The sequence below is a fragment of the Oryctolagus cuniculus genome, chromosome 5, assembly GCF_051225735.1.
Source record: "Oryctolagus cuniculus isolate XC-2025 breed Fujian yellow rabbit chromosome 5, ASM5122573v1, whole genome shotgun sequence".
Classification (NCBI taxonomy): Eukaryota; Metazoa; Chordata; class Mammalia; order Lagomorpha; family Leporidae; genus Oryctolagus; species Oryctolagus cuniculus.
This window is the reverse complement of record NC_142871.1, coordinates 74,663,274-74,681,683: the sequence shown is the minus strand read 5'-3', so window position 1 is coordinate 74,681,683 and position 18,410 is coordinate 74,663,274. Positions and strand designations below refer to the sequence as shown.

At 38.2% G+C, this 18,410-nt stretch overlaps 2 protein-coding genes across 8 annotated transcripts in view; one reads left to right on the top strand and one right to left on the bottom strand.

Annotated features, from left to right (window-relative positions):
• Positions 1 to 1,539, top strand: part of KLHL32 (kelch like family member 32) — a 251,473-nt gene extending 249,934 nt beyond the window's left edge. For all 5 annotated transcript variants that reach the window (XM_008263237.5, XM_051855442.3, XM_089332871.1 and 2 more), the window contains one exon: positions 114 to 1,539. In XM_008263237.5, coding sequence (XP_008261459.1) covers positions 114 to 275 — 162 coding nt within the window. In that variant the 3' untranslated portion in view covers positions 276 to 1,539. The remainder of the gene's footprint in view (positions 1 to 113) is intronic.
• A 6,443-nt stretch (positions 1,540 to 7,982) lies between these two features.
• Positions 7,983 to 18,410, bottom strand: part of MMS22L (MMS22 like, DNA repair protein) — a 120,018-nt gene continuing 109,590 nt past the window's right edge. For 2 of the 3 annotated variants that reach the window (XM_089332868.1, XM_089332869.1), the window contains 3 exons: positions 13,691 to 13,787; positions 12,197 to 12,364; positions 7,983 to 9,894 (listed from right to left, as the gene is read on the bottom strand). In XM_089332868.1, coding sequence (XP_089188994.1) covers positions 9,813 to 9,894; positions 12,197 to 12,364; positions 13,691 to 13,787 — 347 coding nt within the window. In that variant the 3' untranslated portion in view covers positions 7,983 to 9,812. The remainder of the gene's footprint in view (positions 9,895 to 12,196; positions 12,365 to 13,690; positions 13,788 to 18,410) is intronic. The other variant, XR_016233842.1, reaches the window with a different exon arrangement.

Sequence of the window (18,410 nt, the reverse complement as noted above, 5' to 3'; positions counted from 1 at the left end):
AGGTATGGTGATGGTGGCATCAGTGAATTTAAATTCAGGCTTCCTTTAATGTGTCTGCAGCTTTATTTTGAACAGTTATCTTTGACATACAAGTTGCTTGTCTTCTCTTGTAGGTATTGGACGTGAGTAGAGAAGGCAAAGAAGAAGTATTCTATGGGCCTACACTCCCTTTTGCTTCCAATGGAATAGCAGCCTGCTTCCTTCCTGCTCCGTATTTCACATGCCCTAACCTTCAGACTCTTCAAGTGCCTCATCACAGAATTGGCACCATCTGAAAAGCCAGTGCTCAGTTCATAACCATCATGAACAAAACATGAGGAAAACAAAGGCTTGTCGTTCAGATACTGGGCATGGAAAGACTCAGTGCTCAATGCTTCCTTGTCTTGTTTCATAGGTCTTCTGTTCAGATAAATATTAGCAAAAAATGAACAGTTTTCTAAAATATGTTATTGAGAACTCTTGTCACCCTTCTCATCATGTCAACATACAATATGTATGACTTTTATTGTCATGTAGCTTAGTGCCAACTTAACAATCCATTGTTGTTTCATGGGTCTTTAAAGCATTCTTTGTGACTTTTTCTAATCAGTGCTGTCCAGGACATGACGCTATTAGGCAATTTATTTTACACAATGGCATCCATGATCTTTAAAAGAAAACTTTTGTAGTTCACTATTTAAATGTGGACTTGTAATTTGTCTTTTAAAATTCAACATTATGCAGCCTGCTCAGTTGAGACTCAACATTATTACACCATAAATTTTTAAGTGCCATATTTTATTCAAGGTGATATGAAAAATAGAAATACAATGTAATAGCAGTTGGAATACCCAGATTTTACACTTGGGTTACTCTGACCTAAGGTCAGGTCAGAACCTTAACTTTACAGTACTTCAGCTTTCCCACCTTTTAAGGAGAGAAATTATTGATTTCCATATTAATTCACATGAAAATTAGATAACGACTTTTAAGTTCTTCACCTAAGAGAAAAGGTTACTCAAATCACAAGGTATTTTACTGTCTTAACAACTTTGTAAATGAACCAGCAGATTATTTTTGAAGTTTAAAGATTACCAGGTAGAACTTGGACAGCAAGCTATGGGATAAATGATTCTGAAAAAAACTGCTGAAAGAGACAGACTAATTAGTAAAAAGGGAGTTTACCAACACCAAAGATATCTAACCTTGCACAAATCCTTTCCTCAAATAATAACTCTCTTAAATGTCTCATTTAAAATCATTTAATGAAAAAAAAATGACCTTTTACAGCATAAAAACCTTAGTTGTACTAATTAAGGTACCCTAAAGTGCTTTGACATAAGTTTGAACCTAGAATTGGCAGGTCTAATAAAAGTTTTTCCTCTTTGTTAAAGGTTATGTCAATCTTGAGTGCTTGTGGGATTCTTCACCACGACCAATACATATTTTATTACCAACACTTTTAATAATGCATAAGATTTCTTTTTTAGGCTAGGTTTTTGGGTTTGCTTTGTCTAGAACAAAAAAATAAACAAGTTAATAATCATATTTGAACATGAATTCAACAAGTCTTGAGTTTTCTGTTTTCATAATCATGTCAGGACTTAAGATCATCTTTATTAAGGCTTTACTTTGGCAGTTTAATCATTCAGCAATCCTCCTCTTACAGGAAACTTATTTCATACATGTAGCCATTTTTAGTAAAAAAAAAAAAAGGATGAAAAAAATCTTTACCATAAATAATTCACAAGCTTTATATATACATCATTGTAGGAAGCCTAAAGCATTATTTTTAAAATATATATGATTCAGGTCATTCAGATTAAAGGACACAGGGGAGACTGAGGATTAGGGAAAAAGGTGATTTAAAAAAACGGGTAGCCATGTGGTGCAGCAATGAAGTTGCCACTTATGATGCCTGCATTCCATACTGGAGTGTTTCGTTTGAGGTCCATTGACTCCAGTTCTGATCTAGCTCCCTGCTAATTCACATGTTGGAAGGAAACAGATGATGGTTCAAGTACTTGGGTCCTTGACACTACAGGCTCCTGGCTTGACTGGCCCAGCCTCAGCTGCTGCAGGCATTTGGAGGGTGAACCAGCAGATGTTTTCCACTGTATCAAGAACATGAATTTATTTTAGGCAAACAAAAATTGTTTATGGACAGTCCTGAACAGTGAAAACTGATGCCGACAATTTATATTTAGAGGTTATATTTAGAAAGGCATAAGCCATGTAAACTAAATTTTAAAAGTTAGGAGAGGAGCCAGCGCTGTAGCTTAGCAGGTAAAGCCTCTGCCTGCAGTGCCGGCATCCCATATGGGCACTGGTTCTAGTCCCAGCTGCTCTTCCAATCGTGCTCTTTGCTGTGGCCTAGGAAAGCAATAGAAGATGGCCCAAGTGCTTGTACCCACATGATAGACCCAGAAGAAGCTCCTGGTTCCTGGCTTTGGATCGGTGCAGCTCCGGCCCTTGTGGCCATCTGGGAAGTGAACTAGTAGATGGAAGACTTCTCTCCTTGCCTCTGCCTCTGCCTGTCTGTAACTCTGCCTTTCAAATAAATAAATCTTAAAAAAAAAAAAAAAAAAAGGGCCGGCACCGCTGCGCACTAGCCTAATCCTCCGCCTGCTGTGCCGGCACCCCAGGTTCTAGTCCGGTTGGGGCACCAGATTCTGTCCCGGTCACTTCTCTTCCTGTCCAGCTCTCTTCTGTGGCCCGGGAGTGCAGTGAAGGATGGCCCAAGTGCTTGGGCCCTGCACCCCATGGGAGACCAGGAGGAAGCACCTGGCTCCTGGCTTCAGATCAGCGCAGTGCACCAGCCGCAGCGGCCATTAGGGGGTGAACCAACAGCAAAGGAGACCTTTCTCTCTGTCTGTCTCTCTCACTGTCCACTCTGCCTGTCAAAAAAAAAAAAAATAAATAAATAAAAAGACACATGAATAAGAGAACATACATCATAAAAAAGTGAAGGGATTCTGGGATTCCACTCCAGAATTTCCGGTATCCTTTTTTTTTTTCTTTTTTAAGATTTATTTATTTGAAAGAGTTACGCAGAGAGAGAAGGAGAGGCAGAGAGAGAAGTCTTCCATATACTGGTTCACTCCTCAGAAGGCCTCAAAGGCCGGAGCTGCAATGATCCGAAGCCAGGAGCCAGGAGCTTCTTCCAGGCCTCCCATGTGGGTGCAGGGGCCCAAGAACTTGGGCCATCTTCTACTGCTTTCCCAGGCCATAGCAGAGTTGGATTGGAAGTGGAGCAGCCAGGACTCAAACTGGCGCCCATTTAGGATACCAGCACTGTAGGCGGCAGCTTTACCCACTAGGTATGCCACAGCACCGGCCTCCAAGTATCTTTTCAACAAGAGCAAAGCAAATAGTATTTTGTTTACTAAAATTTCTGCTTGGCACATGAATTATCTCTTCCAGCAGTTTTACCTTCTAACACCACTAAAATCTATTTGTATTCTGAGATACTGCATTAAATTAATGAAAGGGAAACAGTCTAAAATAAGGTTGCCTCACTTGATAATGGAAAGGCAGCCTTAGACTACACTTGATTATTTCTGTGTTAATTTCTAACTAATCACGTAAATCAGAATGTATTATAAAACCCCTCTTTGGTGATCTTTATCATGTATTACTAATATCACAGAATTGAATTCAGGATTTTAAAAAGCTCTGGATAGAACTCAGACACATTCTGTATACTACAGCCAAAGAGTAGCATCAAAAGTGCATCTTTTCAGAGAAAAGAAAAAACCCAGATCACTTACAATTAGATCCTTTTCTTCAAAATTGTAAGAAACAAAAATCCTATTAAATTATGTTTGGTCACATAAGCCAACTTCTGTTGAAACTACTCAGATATACATTTTCTATTTAAGTGAATAATCCTGTCATAAATCTGTTTAAAAAGATTATTTATTTGAAAAAATTAGGGAGAGGGAGGGACAGAGATCTTCCATCTGCTGGTTCACTCCCCAAATGGATGCAATGGCCAGGGCTGGGCCAGGCCAAAGCCAGGAGCCAGGAGCTTCATCCAGGTCTCTCATGTGGGTGCGGGGATGAGCCATCTGCTGCTGCTTTCCCAGGCATATTAGCAGGGAGCTTCATTAGAAGTGGAGCAGCCAGGACCAGAACCGGCACCCATATTGCCTGATGGTGCTGCAGACAGTGGCTTAACCAGCTGTGCCGCAGTGCTGGCTCTGAACCTGTAGTAAATTTAAACATTTACTTACTTTCATTTCACTTGAAAGGCAGAGGGACAAACAGTGATCGTTCATTTACTGACTCCCCAAATGCCTGCAACAGCCAGGGCAGGGCCAGGCCAAAGCCAGGAGCCCTAGATCTGGCAGTCCAGATCTCTCCTGTGGTTGGCAGGGATCCAAGTACTGGAGCCATCAACTGCTGCCTCCCAGGATGCACATTAACAGGAGGTTGGATCAGAAGGGGAATAGCTGGGACGCAACGCATGTGCTGTGGTACAGGAAGTAGGTAGCCTGCCCTGTTCTACAATGATTTATCATCCATTCTCATTCTTCCAAAGTAAAGGCCATATTTAAATTTGTATGGGAGGCAGGCCGGCGCCACGGCTCACTAGGCTAATCCTCCGCCTTGCAGCGCTGGCACACCAGGTTCTAGTCCCAGTCAGGGCGCTGGATTCTGTCCTAGTTGCCCCTCTTCCAGGCCAGCTCTCTGCTGTGGCCTGGGAGTGCAGTGGAGGATGGCCCAAGTGCTTGGGTCCTGCACCCCATGGGAGACCAGGAGGAAGCACCTGGCTCCTGTGTTCGGATCAGCGCGGTGCGCAGGCCGCAGTGCGCCGGCCGTGGTGGCCATTGGAGGGTGAACCAATGGCAAAGGAAGACCTTTCTCTCTCTCTCTCTCACTCACTGTCCACTCTGTCTGTCAAAAACAAACAAAAAAAAAACAAAAACAAAAAAAATTTGTATGGGAGGCAGGTGATGGTTGAAATAGTTAGGTCCCTGTTACCCACACGGGTGTCCTGGATTTAGTTCCTGGCTCCTGACTTCAGCCTCCCCAGCCCAGCTGTTTGGGCATTTGGGGAGTGCCCTAATAGATGGGAGAACTCTGTCAGTATCTTAGTGTTTCAAATGTAATAAAATATTTAAAAATGTTTATTTTTATAGTTAATAACAAAATGCCAGTTAGGTTAAGACTAGGATAATTTTCACATTTTCTTCACATTTTCCTCATACCTTAACTATTACCCTTCAGCAACTGCAATAGCAGAAAACCTAAAATGGAACTGTTTTACTGCAAATATAAAGGCAACAGGAATAAGATAGAAATTATTCCTCCCGGTAACATGCCTTATTTTTGTTTTTCAAGTAGTAAATCTGTTATAAAAGGGAAGCTTAGTAATCATGGGCACAATGTAAGCTGAATTTATACATTCTTGTTACATATACATCTTTAATCTTTAGTATATGTACAAATAACTTACAAACATGCATATAAAGTGAGAATATTCGATTTTTTTAAAAAGATTTATTAATTAATTTGAAAGAGTTACAGAGAGGGGAGGCAGAAGAGAGAATCCGCTGGTTCATTCCCCAGAAGGCTGCAACTGCCAGAGCTGCACCAATTCGAAGCCAGAAACCAGGTCTCTCACTTGGGTGCAGGGGCCCAAGGACTTGGGCCATCTTCTTCTGCTTTCCCAGACCGTAGCAGAGAGCTAGATCGGAAGTGGAGCAGCCAGGGACTCGAACCAGCACCCAGATAGGATGCCAGCATTGCAGGCGGCAGCTTTACCCGCTACACCACAGCGCTGGCCCCCAGATTTTTTCTAAAAGCACAGATCACAAATACAATAAATTGGATAACTATCAGCACAACATGAAAGTAGAAATTCCAGTCACTGGTATTGACTTTGGCTACCTTACTACTTAGATTAGCACAAGAGTCAGAGTACAAACTTCATGTCCCATTAAATATATGAAAGAATATGCTATGTTGCTAGCCTCCCAAACCAACTGTTTTAATCAAATAAAGCACGTTATTTATATTGGCATAATATACTCTTGCCTGACAAGGCAATATTTTTAACCCTGAGATGGGTAAGCATGAAATCAATTTTTGGAAAAAAGCAATGGTTTATAAAACTTTTGGTGAGGATTCTATATATTTTATCTTTGAAATATGAATGCTGATAATGCAGGACTTAGGGAAAGCGGATTTCCTAAAGACTCTCCCCAGCTGCATAGCTTCTCCAAGTTTTATATAACATGTCTTGTGAAAGGACAAGGATAGAAATGGGCCCATGCAATTGTTTAAGATCAAGTATCTTTTAAAATGTGTGACTCAGCATGGCAGATGATGATGAGTAATGAAAACCAACAAATAGTCTAAGGTTCACAATCATTTTCTTAAATAGATACTGAGACAGATGAAGTCTAATATGTCTAACAGAAGAAAACATACACGGGATAGGGAAAGATATGAGTTTTAAAGTATGAAATTTTCCTAATGCAAATGAATTCAGTACTGAATGATTTTTGCAGAGACAATCCTTTTTTTCCCTACAGTATGGACACTTTCAAATTAAATGTTAAATTGAAACTTATAACCAAATCTGAATGTCTAATAAAGTCCTTCCATCACTTTGTTGCTCTTCAATCATTTTTATACTTTATTTGATGTTTTATAGATATTATTTGAAAGGAATATGTAGCATGTACTTACAGTGTACATTTTAATTTTCTATTTAGGTGTCTCAAATATCCATAGAGGGTGGTATTCCAGATTGGCAAAATGAATGAGGCAGAGTGGAGAATGAACAGGGCTTTCAGAGAAAGCTGCTAAGAAAGTCTCTTGTTTGTAAAGATGTGAGACTGAAAAAAGGTATAGACACACAGCAGGAGGTATGTATTGAAAGGGTTTAAATAAATATCAACTTACAAACTATGGGAAGTTACTGGAGCTAACAACAGAGAAGTAACAAGAATAAAGTGCATTTTACCACACCTATTTCAGAACTGTAAGGTAAACTATAGAAAAGGAGACCAGACATTAGGAAATACATTTGCAATAACCAACAGAAAAAAACAGCTTGGATGTGAGGGCAGGCAAAATGAAAAACAAACCAAGAAACAAACAAACAAAAAGCCTAAGAGCCTGTACGGGCGATCACCTGAATGTGGGGAAGAATGAAGAATTTGGTTCCTAAAGTTAAAGGTGATGTGGGAAAATGAAAGTAGGTGCTTGGAATAGGTGTCATGTGTGGTTTGACTTCTTCCTTGAGATTTTGGGAGGTTCCAATAGGACAGGCTCAGAGCGCAATTAGCTTTAGAAATAGATTTTCTTTTTTTAAAGATTTTATTTATTTGAAAGAGAGGGGTAGAGACACAGAGAGAGAGATCTTCCATCCACTGGTTCACTCCCCAGATGGCCTCAAAGGCTGGAGCTGCGCCAATCCAAAGCCAGGAGTCAGGAGCTTCTTCCAGGTCTCCCATGTGGGTGCAGGGGCCCAAGGACTTGGGCCATCTTCTGCTATCCAAAGCCATAGCAGAGAGCTAGATCGGAAGTGGAGCAGCCGGGACTAGAACTGGCGCCCATATGGGATGCTGCCACTTCAGGCCAGGGTTTTAACCTGCTGCACCACAGCGCTGGCCCCAGAAATAGATTTGAGCTAGTATTATCTGCTCACCACTGGGAAAAAAATGTTGAAACATAGCAGATGAAAAGTCCTATTTGGGAAGAGGAAAGAAGACTCTCAAGATACAGCGTATATAGGAAGAGGAAGTATTGGATGAGAAGTTGGGCGAGAGGCTCAACAAATGAGAACATGCTTGCAGATCTGACCAGGAGAAAATGGCTTTAACGGCAATGGTGTAATAAAACTGTCTCAGCAATGAGAAGGTATTTAAGGGAAAATAGACATTAAAGAAGCAGGTATAAGGTACTCAAGTCTGGGGAGGAAGAAGACCACCAGACTGAAGTAATAAGTGATGTGCCACTGAAGATTTTCAAGAAAAGGAATTGAACCATACATTTCTGTCCTTTATTAAGAAAGTTTCTTTACAATTTTACATGTATATAAATACAAACATAAATATACAGTTACAGACTTTTTGTTGTTGCTGATTCTTAGGTATAAGCGCCAGTGATTTTTAGTATGATTCAGTAGCAGGTTTTCATGTCCCGTGAAATTTTCATACTCTAGGTAAGATTCTCCAAGATATCCTTGTCCATCTCCCCTGGAAAATAGTACAGACACACATTCTTTTTCTGTCTCTCTCTCTCTCTCTCACACACACACACACACACACACACATCCTCTTTAAAGGAATCATCTTAAAGACATACCATTCCTTTAACTGCTGAAATGTGCAAAGCAATATATTATTGGCTTTAAATCACTATCATAATGAATAGAAACTCATTGCTATGAAGTCTATAAAGCAACTTTAAGGAAGCTTTTATCCCATTTGTTGAAAGAATGAGTAAAGGTAGTTGATTTGGGCAGGGTGGGGGAGATAGACTATTTGTAAGTCATAAAAAATAACAATCTTTTGTATTTCATAAATTACAATTATGAGAGAGCTAGTAAATACAGAATGCTGATTACAATGTATTTCATCTTTAAAGATAACTTCTTGAGGCACAAAAGGATTGAAAACTTTTTTGAAGAACCATGATGAAGGTTCTAATTCCAAGAAGCTAAGAAATTGTTTTAAAATTAGTAAACATGACACCCAAAGGAGCACTGAAAAAACAGTGGGATAAGTCGACTAGTAGGACACAGCAGTAGGCAAAGAAGAACAAAACTGAGAGGTATTCTGTATATTGCGGATGAATGATCATCATGTCTATATACCTCTAAACAGAATATGGGCCACCAAATATTTCACCTAATTATCCTTGTGATTCTCATCATAACATTGCTCGCCTTTCTTCCAGAGAAATTGGGTTTAGAATAGTTATGTAACTTGTTCATGGTCACAAAGCAGGGCTGGGTTTGAGACTCAGGTGAATTCCAACACTAGGCCTAGAGCTCTTTCTGCCAAATAATGGTCACCACAAAAAGGACTCCAGGACAGGGCCCAGTCCATTAACTAAACAACTTGGATGAGACCGAGTTAAACAGCCGAGAAACAGTATCTACTGAAGAAAGCTAAACCAGTTCCTGTAAAGGTTATAAGATGCTCAGTTGTTAAGAAATTCTGATGGAAAAGCAAGGAGATGGAACAGCTCACTCCTCAGGTCTGTTATTAGTAATCTTGAGAATTTCCAAGAATATTGTTATTTATTCTCTTTTCTTAAAAGACCTGTATTTCTTCTTCTGGATATGTCTTTTAACAACTCTGAAAGGAAGGATGACTAGAGAAAAAAATCTGACAACTCTTGGAACCTAATCATAGAGACTGTTGGTATAAGTTTAAAAAACAAACCAGATTAGGATAGCCAGGTAATTTGAAAAAGTATCAGATTAAAACATAACTTGTAAAACAAAACAAAACAAAATATGGTCAGTCACAAATCAGGAAGTTACATTACAGTAAAAAGTCCAGGGATGAACCTGTACAAATCTGTTTAATAATCACATAGAAAACACTCCCAATTACAAAGTTCCTTTAGTTTAAAATCTCTTCAAAACAGAAGCAGCATTGCAAGATTCAAAGGATCCTATTACATACTTACTAATTATCCTTTATTTTCTTATTTGTACACTTTATATTTACAGGTATGTAAGGAAAAAAAATCTCAGACATTATTTTTAACAGAACATTATACAATTAATTAAAAATAGGAGTTAGAGTGGTGCAAAGTGGCTTTAGATACTGATAATCAATAGAGAGGACAAACCACAAAATATATTAGGTATTATCATTTTCCAGTCTCTGCATCTCATCTTGTCCCATCTGTCCCAGGTAAGACAAGAGTTTGCTATAGGCTTCCCTGTTTAGGAAAAAAGAAAACAAGTATATTTAATTACTTTTCCATTTATATATTTACAAGTTAAGTCTATCTGTGTATATATATCAATCTTTCTAGATAATTTTTTAAAAATATTTATTTATTTACTTGAAAGTCAGAGTTACACTGAGAGAGATGGAGAGGCAGAGAGAGACAGAGAAGTCTTCCATTTGCTGATTCACTCCCTAGATGGTCACAATGGCTGGAGCTGCACCCATCTAGAGCCAGGAGCTTTTTCCAGGTCTCCCATGTAGGTGCAGGGGCCCAAGGACTTGGGCTATCTTCGACTGCTTTCCTAGGCTATGGCAGAGAGCTGGATTGGAAGAGGAGCAGCTGGGACTAGAACCGGCACCCGCATGGGATGCTGGTGCTCAAGGCCAGGGCTTTAATCCACTGCGCCACAGTGCCGGCCCCTCTAGATAAAATTTTTAAAAATATACTTTAAATATATATATTGAAGTTAAATTTAGATGTTAGAATTTACTTACTGTTTGTTAGTATAACTTTTACATATAAAATGTGGGTTAAAATGGCATGTAAAAGTTCATTAAAAATCAAATAATATAATGTTCAAAGTTAATGAAATATTTTTATGGAATACTGCTTAGGGATAATGATGGTATGACTACAATGGGAAGGTTTGAAAGTATTAAAATACAAATTCTATAACCATAAAACAAGCCTGAATAATGGTAACAATTTTAGAACATACTCCACTGTCTTTATTTTTTAGAGGTAACAAAGTTTGAAAATAAAATGTTTTATCCAGTTAGATTCTCTATTACTTCCCTGTATTTGGGATGTGTTTTAGATGATTTGTTGTACCTGGCAGTTCTTTCATTAAACACTTGTGATAATCAGACTCTAAAACCAACCCTCTCATGGCATGCCTGGCCACACCACATGGTAGGTTAACAGGACATCTGCCCCCAAAATACTCTGTATTAGAGAGGTTCACATAAAGCTCTCCAGTTTTTCAGTTCACACTTGAAGACTGCTTAGAGAGCCCAGATGGTAGAGAGGTGTTTGGATGAGCTTGTTTTGTGACACAATAGTAAACACCATTTCCTCAAAACTATGACTTGACGTGCTCTAATCCTCTCTCCAGAAACAGTAAGAGGCTAACCAAATTACTGATTAAGAGAAGAAAAGAAATGTTCCACCCTGGTATGGAAAAGGTGTAACAGGGTAGGTTTCTCTGGTTTTCCCACTTTTTGGTTTTCATTTGCTGTTTTGGAAAGATAGGTTTCCTTAGTTAGCTAATGCTATAATCAATTTATTCATGTTTTTATTAAGTAATATCTCAAAAATGACATTGTACAGTCAAAAATTTTCAACTAAAAGTGGAATACTTAGTAGATACACACACATACAAGATGACTGAAGTACTTTGATCCTTTAACAAATTTTAGACATATAAATTCAGTATGAGTAATGATTCCTCTCAGTTTTTTTTTAAAGAAACTATGGGGGGCCAACACTGTGGAGTAGCAGGTAAAGCTGCTGCCTGCTCCACTTCCGATCCAGCTCTCCGCTGTAGCCTGGGAAAGCAGTAGAAGATGGCCCAAGTCCTGTGGCCCCGCACCCGTGTGGGGGTCCCAGAAGAAGCTCCTGTCTTCTGGCTTCGGATTGGCTCAGCTCGGTCATTGCAGCCATCTGGGGAGTGAACCAGCAGATGGAAGACTTTTCTCTCTCTGCGTCTGCCTTTCTGTAACTCTGCCTTCAAATAAATAATTAAATCTTAAAAAAATAAAAAAGAAACTATGGGTTTCTTTCCACAATGTTGTACCACTCTATAAATAATCCAGCAGTATTTGCGTTATAAACCTTTAAGAAAAAGAACCTTATTATCTATTTTTGACCAAAACCCATATTATCTACTTGAGTCACTCATTCACTGGATATGGATGATAAAGTTGACTTGACAAATCAAGCATCCCTCAAGTGGTTATTATTTGCTACCATAGATTAAACAAAAACAAGACATCTGATGCTCTGAAGTCAACTCCTAGAGGAGGACCACCAAGTTTCTTTTGAGCCACAGGAACACTGCTGAATTATGCAGCTTTCTAAAGCGGTCAGCTCGAAAGAACAACATGTGAATGGATGTATCCATTCTGTCAAGTCTGTTCATAAAGCTGTGCTGCTTTATAATCCAAAAGTTGTACTTTGGAAATTTATATTTATTAAATAAAAGTTAAAAAAAATAGAAACCCGATAATACATACAGAAACATTTAAGCCATTTCTATAGAAAGAAATACAGATTTTAGAAAGACACAAACCTTTGTGTAATATTTCTGCCGAGGCCCCATTTCCGCTCAGAATCCTTCAGAGATTGAGTGAGGGTAGAAATCAAGTGGATGACAACCTGCTGGTTCAGTGTTGCTACTTTTTCTAAAATGTTGTAAACTTGATAATCATATCTCATACCATAATCCTGGATAAACTGCCTGAAAGTATAACAGGTGATTATGATTATTTCTGGGGCAACTCTTTGGGCTGCTATCTACATTGCTATCAGCTATAACCTGAACACAGAAAGATGATTTCATCTAAGAGTACCTTAAGAAGCTGGACACAACACTTTAAAACAGAGACTAGAAATGCCTATTTCAGTGTGAACCAAGACCAGAGTGATGGCTTTGGGGGTGAGGGCTGGAGAAGAGGGAAGAGTTGGAATACTCAGAGGGAGAATATGGAGGAAAAATAGCTAGTCCCAGGGATGTTTTATTTCTATGTTTCCCACATTGAAGTTTCAGGTGAAAAAATGTGGAAGACACTAAGGGGAGGAGGGGGAGTCAAATTTTCTACTTCTTAGTCCTTCACCTCTTCAGATAAATATAATATTTTAATGAAACAGTTCTTCATAACATATGTTTATGTTCTTTAACTAAAGATCCATAGAAAGCCTTTAGAAATAAAATACATTTTAATCCTAAAATTTCCACTTCTCAATCAAAAAAATAAAAACTTAATAGATTGTAGATAACAAACAATCCTTTTTTGCCTTACTAAGGTTTTACAATTTTCACAAATTCATTACCATCAAGTGATCACAATCTAAATAAACTAAACACTTGGCAAATGGCAATTATGTGATGAGAAAAAACTGAGCAATCAAAATCCAGCACATGATGAAGGAACTGGACTCGAATAATTTATTATGGCAATGGTAAGGCAGAGATACTAATCATAAAGGTAAACCGTAGAAACCCTGAGAAAAAAATGTCCTAACAGAAAGCACAGACTCTGAAGGGGGCAAGGCAACAGAGGGAGGGGAGAGAAAAGAAAAAGAAAAGCACTCCCCAAGTTGCATTGTTATTCTTATGCACAACTAGTCTATTCCTAAAAAAGTTCATACTTCACAAATTAAACATAATGAAACTTCCTGAAGGTTTGTAGCCAAAGTCAGTCAGGAAATCAGGGATATTACTTGCACACTGGACCCTGGGTAACATGCTAAGCAAGCTCTGAAGGTTTGTACACCTGTCATCATGACTCACATTTCCCACTTTCTCCTCTCAAATACATGCGAGATTCTTCTTTACTAAATTCAGAAGTAATTTTAAGTCAGCTAATTTAGCTTCTTCCCTGGCACTTTTATTCTTCAATAAAGTAACACAATGTAACAAAACTACTACCAAATATACAATTATTGAAATGCTATAAACAAGTAGTAACACATTATGTTTTGGATAATTAGTTACTTAAAAAACATGTTGGCTGTCAAATGGTTGGCAATAGTCTCCTTGCCAGTTGGCATATTTTCCAGTTACCTAAACACAGAAGTCAGCTGGGCAGCAGGTTCTCCTTCTGACCCCACTTGGCAGGCTTTTACTATGCATTGCAGGTTCTCTGTGGCCAGCCTTTTAACTAGGAGGAAAAATTATAACATTACACACTGTGTCTGAATTGACCATCTGGATTCTCATTTTTAACACTCTTGATTTAGGAAAATATGTTCTCTTCTTGAAGTATGTTCATGCTGTTTTGTTCTTTTTTCAAAATGAAATAATTATGAGCTTTTGTTTTATTCTAATACACCTGAAGGTTCAAAGTCTATTTTTTATCTTAAAAGTCAAAAAAAATATGTGAAGGTCTATCTTTTTCTTAGAAACAGTATGCCAATCTAATGCTGCAAACACTGTTTCAATTGACAAAAGAATGCCTTTACAAATTAAAATTTTCAGGAAATGCAATCTATTATAGTAGAAAAACAAAACATATGATAAACGCAAATATTAAGTAGTATATAATGTTTTTCATGGTATGAGGCTAGTGGATAAGGAACATGTAGCACACCTGTCTTTACTGGACAAATATTTTTTACTTCTCAGATATAATCCTAGAGCCAGTATAATTGGCTCTTCTTAAAAGATGCCTTCTTGAAAGACAAACAAAAGTTCTTCTGTGGAAAAAGTAATAGAACATAAATAGCCTTCATAAAGTAGTAACACCAAACTTTTTTTTTAAATAACAGTTTTACTTAGATATAATTCATATATCATAAAACTAATATTTTAAAGTGAGTAATTCAGTGGTTATTAGTATAAAAAGAGTTGTAAGGTCATCATCACTCTAATTTCAGGATATTTTTACCACCTATTCCCCCAAAACCCATCTATCTATTTTTTTATTAGCCATTCCTTATCTTCTACCACCCATAGTCTCTGGCAACCCACTATTTTCTATTGCTATGGATTTGCCTGTTCTGGAAATCCATATAAATGGAATCACATTAACAGGCTTTTCTGAGACTGGCTTCTTTTACTTAGCATAATATTTTAAGGTTCATCTATGCATAGCATGTAACAGTACAACTTCATTTTTTGTTATCACAAAATAATATTCCATTTTATAAATATATGGAAAAATTTTAATCCATCATTGATTTGATGGACATTCTACATTTTGGCTATAATGAGCACTAGTATTATCAACATTAATGTGTAAGTTTCTGTGTTTTATATTTATATATGTAATATATATATATAAAAAATATGGTAATTCTTATTTTAACAAGTTGAGGAATTACCAGATTGTTTTCCAAAGTGATCACACTATTTATCATCCCCAATAGCAGTAATTAAAGTTCTGATTTCTCTACATCTTTCCTAATCCTTTTCTTTATGTGATTTTTTCATTATAGACAGCCTATTTTATGGCCTCATCCAGTGGAATAAAGTTGTATCCTGTAGTTTTGATATGTGTTTCCCTGATAACCAAAGGTGTCTAGAATCCTTTCACATGTTTATTGGCCATTAGTTTATCTTCTTTGGAGAAACATCTGTTCAGATCTACTGTCCAATTTTTATTTCAGTTATTTGTCTTTTGAGTTTAAGACTTCTTTTCTTTTTAAAATATTTCTTTTCTTTTTTTAAAGATTTATTTATTTTTATTTGAGTGGCAGAGTTACAGACAGAGAGGTCTTCCATTTGCTGGTTCACTTCCCAAATGGCCCCAGTGGCTGGAGCTGGGCACAACTGAAGCCATGAGCCAGGAGCTTCCGGGTCTCCCAAATGGGTGCCCCTCCTACTGCTTTCCCAGGCACATTAGCAAGGAACTAGATAGGAAGTATAGTTGCCAGGACATGAGCCAGCACCCATATGGGATGCCAGTGCAACAGGCAGCTGCTTTACCTGCTCTGCCACAGCGCAGGCCCCAGGAATTCTTAAATAGTTTAGTTACAAGCTTTGCTAAATATAGGACTCTTGGTTGACAAGTTTTGCCTTTTCTGGATCACGCTAAATATTATCTCAGTCTAGGGCATCCCTTGTTTCCACTAGGAAGTAGCTGTTAATCTTATTGGGATCCCTTGTAAGTAAGATTACTTTTATTTTTTCTTTCTGTTTTCAAAACGTATTCCTGTCTTAACTTTGAGCATTTTTACTATCAGATATCTGTTAATGAAAGCTCAGCATTGACTTTACTTAGAGTTAGCTGAACTTTCCTAAAAGTATAGTTGTCTTTTGGAGAAATTTTTAGTCATTATAGTTTCAAATAATTTTTCTGCTCCTGTTTCTTGTTCTCCTGGTCCACCTACAACACGAAGGATAGTGTACTTAATGGTGGCACACATCTCTCAATAACTCTGTTCATTCTCTTAATTTTTTCCCACTGTTTGGATTATATTATTTATACTGATTTTCCTTGATGTTTACTAAATCTTTCTTCTGCCAGTTTCAAACCACTAGGAGCCCCTCAACTGAATTTTTTGGTTCAGCTCAGGATTTCAATTTGATCCTTGTTTAAAATGATCTCTGTCTCTATTTGCTTGCTCCCATCTGTTAATTCATCTCCAAAAATGCGAGTGATATCTGAGGCTAAGCCAGCAGCCAGGAACTCAATACAAGTCTCCCAGGGGAATGGTACAAAGCTAATTACTTGTGCCATCACTGCTGCTACCAGGGTCTGCATTAGCAGAAAGCTGGAGTTAGAAGCCTGAGGAAGGCACTCCGATATGGGATATGAGTGTCATTACTGTTAGGTCAAATGCCTGCCCTGATAATTTCTGTCTCTTTGTTGATACTCTCTATTTGAAATGACACCATCCTCTTCCCTTCATTTACTTCATTTATCATGCTTTCTTCTAGTTCTTTGAATTTATTTATAATGGCTACTTTGAAGTTTATCTATTAAGCCCAATATCTGATTGTTTTCACTGACAGTTTCTGTTGCCTGTTTGTTGTCTTCAGTGTATGGCTCTTATTTCTGTTTCTCTGTCTTGCATTTCACTGCAAAAATCAAACATCCTCTCTATGAAGCTTCTGATGTTGCTCTTCAAGTGTATGTTTAGTCTCCTTGAAGACAATTACTTTGGCAGGGCTCTCTCACTGTCCCCTTTCCCTACCCATACCCAGGTTAAGGTCCATGAAATAATTTCTGGCTAACTGCTCTACAGACTAATCCAATCAAATTCAAGTTCTTTTGACAGGAATTTCTGCAGTCAGTGTTTTGGATTTATTCTGATTCAAGGATCCTTTCCAGCTGTCCCATTTACTGAGTCTATCATACAACTGAACTGGCCTAACAGATTAACCTGTATCTCCAAAGAATCTACCAACCCACCTATTGCCTCTCACCATCATTCCCACTGTTTTTGAGAGCACTCTTAGGCTTGAACTTTTCCACATTCCATTACAAATGAAGGGAGAAATTCAGAGATCTCTATTCTATGGTGTGCTTCCTTCCTTGGCCCCATCTAGGCAAAATCTTAGAGGTGCAGCTTTGGTGATGGTGGTCAGGGCAACGGTGCCCACAAATTTCTTTGTGGCACAGCCATTTGTGGGAAGAGGGGCAGCAATCCCAGATCCTCTTGGCTTGTTTCTCTTAAAAATACTCCACTTAGGGAGACTGCCGTCCCAGCATTCACAGTGGTAACTACACTAGATGTTGAGCTTCTGTCCCATGAGTCGAGGCTGAGCAGAAGATCATGAGCTTTTATCTCTATGACACACTCCCCTGGAACATAACTTCATCAGGCAACAGGGTTGGCCTGGCCAACCCCGGATGTTGTGGGCCTTCAGGGAATGAACCAGCAGATGGAAGATCACTATGTTACATTCACATTAAAAATGAACAAATACATTTTAAAAAAGAAAAAAGGGATTATTTACATCTCAAGTGGGAAAGACTGAGACAGCACAAGATTTCATTCCACTACTCAGAATGACATGTCATTTAAAATTTATTACTTGTTTATTTCTGAAATTTTCATTTAGTACCTTTGGACCACAGCTGACTAGCTGGGTAGCTGAAACTGTGGAAAATGAAACCAGGGATAAGGGGTGACTACTGTTCTACTTGCTCTTTCTCAACAAATTTTGTATCATAAAATACAACTGGCCTTCACTGAAATTCAAAGTAGGCGTAAGTTTTCAATGAGGGCAAAATTACTGGAGAAGAATCTGGAGTCTACCTTTGGATATTCTCCAGTGAAGGGGATGCCAATTTCAAATGTAATAGTTGTAAGCCAAAATTTAGCAAGTAATTTTCAGAAAACTAGGGTTAGGAACAGAGAAGAACATTTTAAATCTGATATAAAGATGGATAAATAAAAATATGCATGTTTTTAAGATGAAACAGGACATTTCAAAGAGTTTTTTGAAGTTTCTGCTTCCACTTTGGGCACTGCCCTAAATTCTTCAGGGTATGCACTGTACTCACTTATCTCAGCATGTGAAAGTACACAGGTGGAAACACGGGAGAAGCCTTCCTTCAACAATCACCTTAAAATGATAACCACACACACCCCCTCCTACTTACATTAGAAACTCCTTTTGGAGAGAATTATGGGTACTATTCTGCATATTACCAATAAGCTTATTTTATGTATTTTTTAAAGATTTATTTATTTACTTGAAAGTCAGAGTTACACAGAGAGAGAAGGAGAGAAGGGAAGAGAGGGTCTTCCATCCACTGGTTCACTCTCCAGATGGCCACAACAGCCGAAGCTGAGCCAATCTGAAGCCAGGAGTCTGGAGTTTCTTCTGGGTC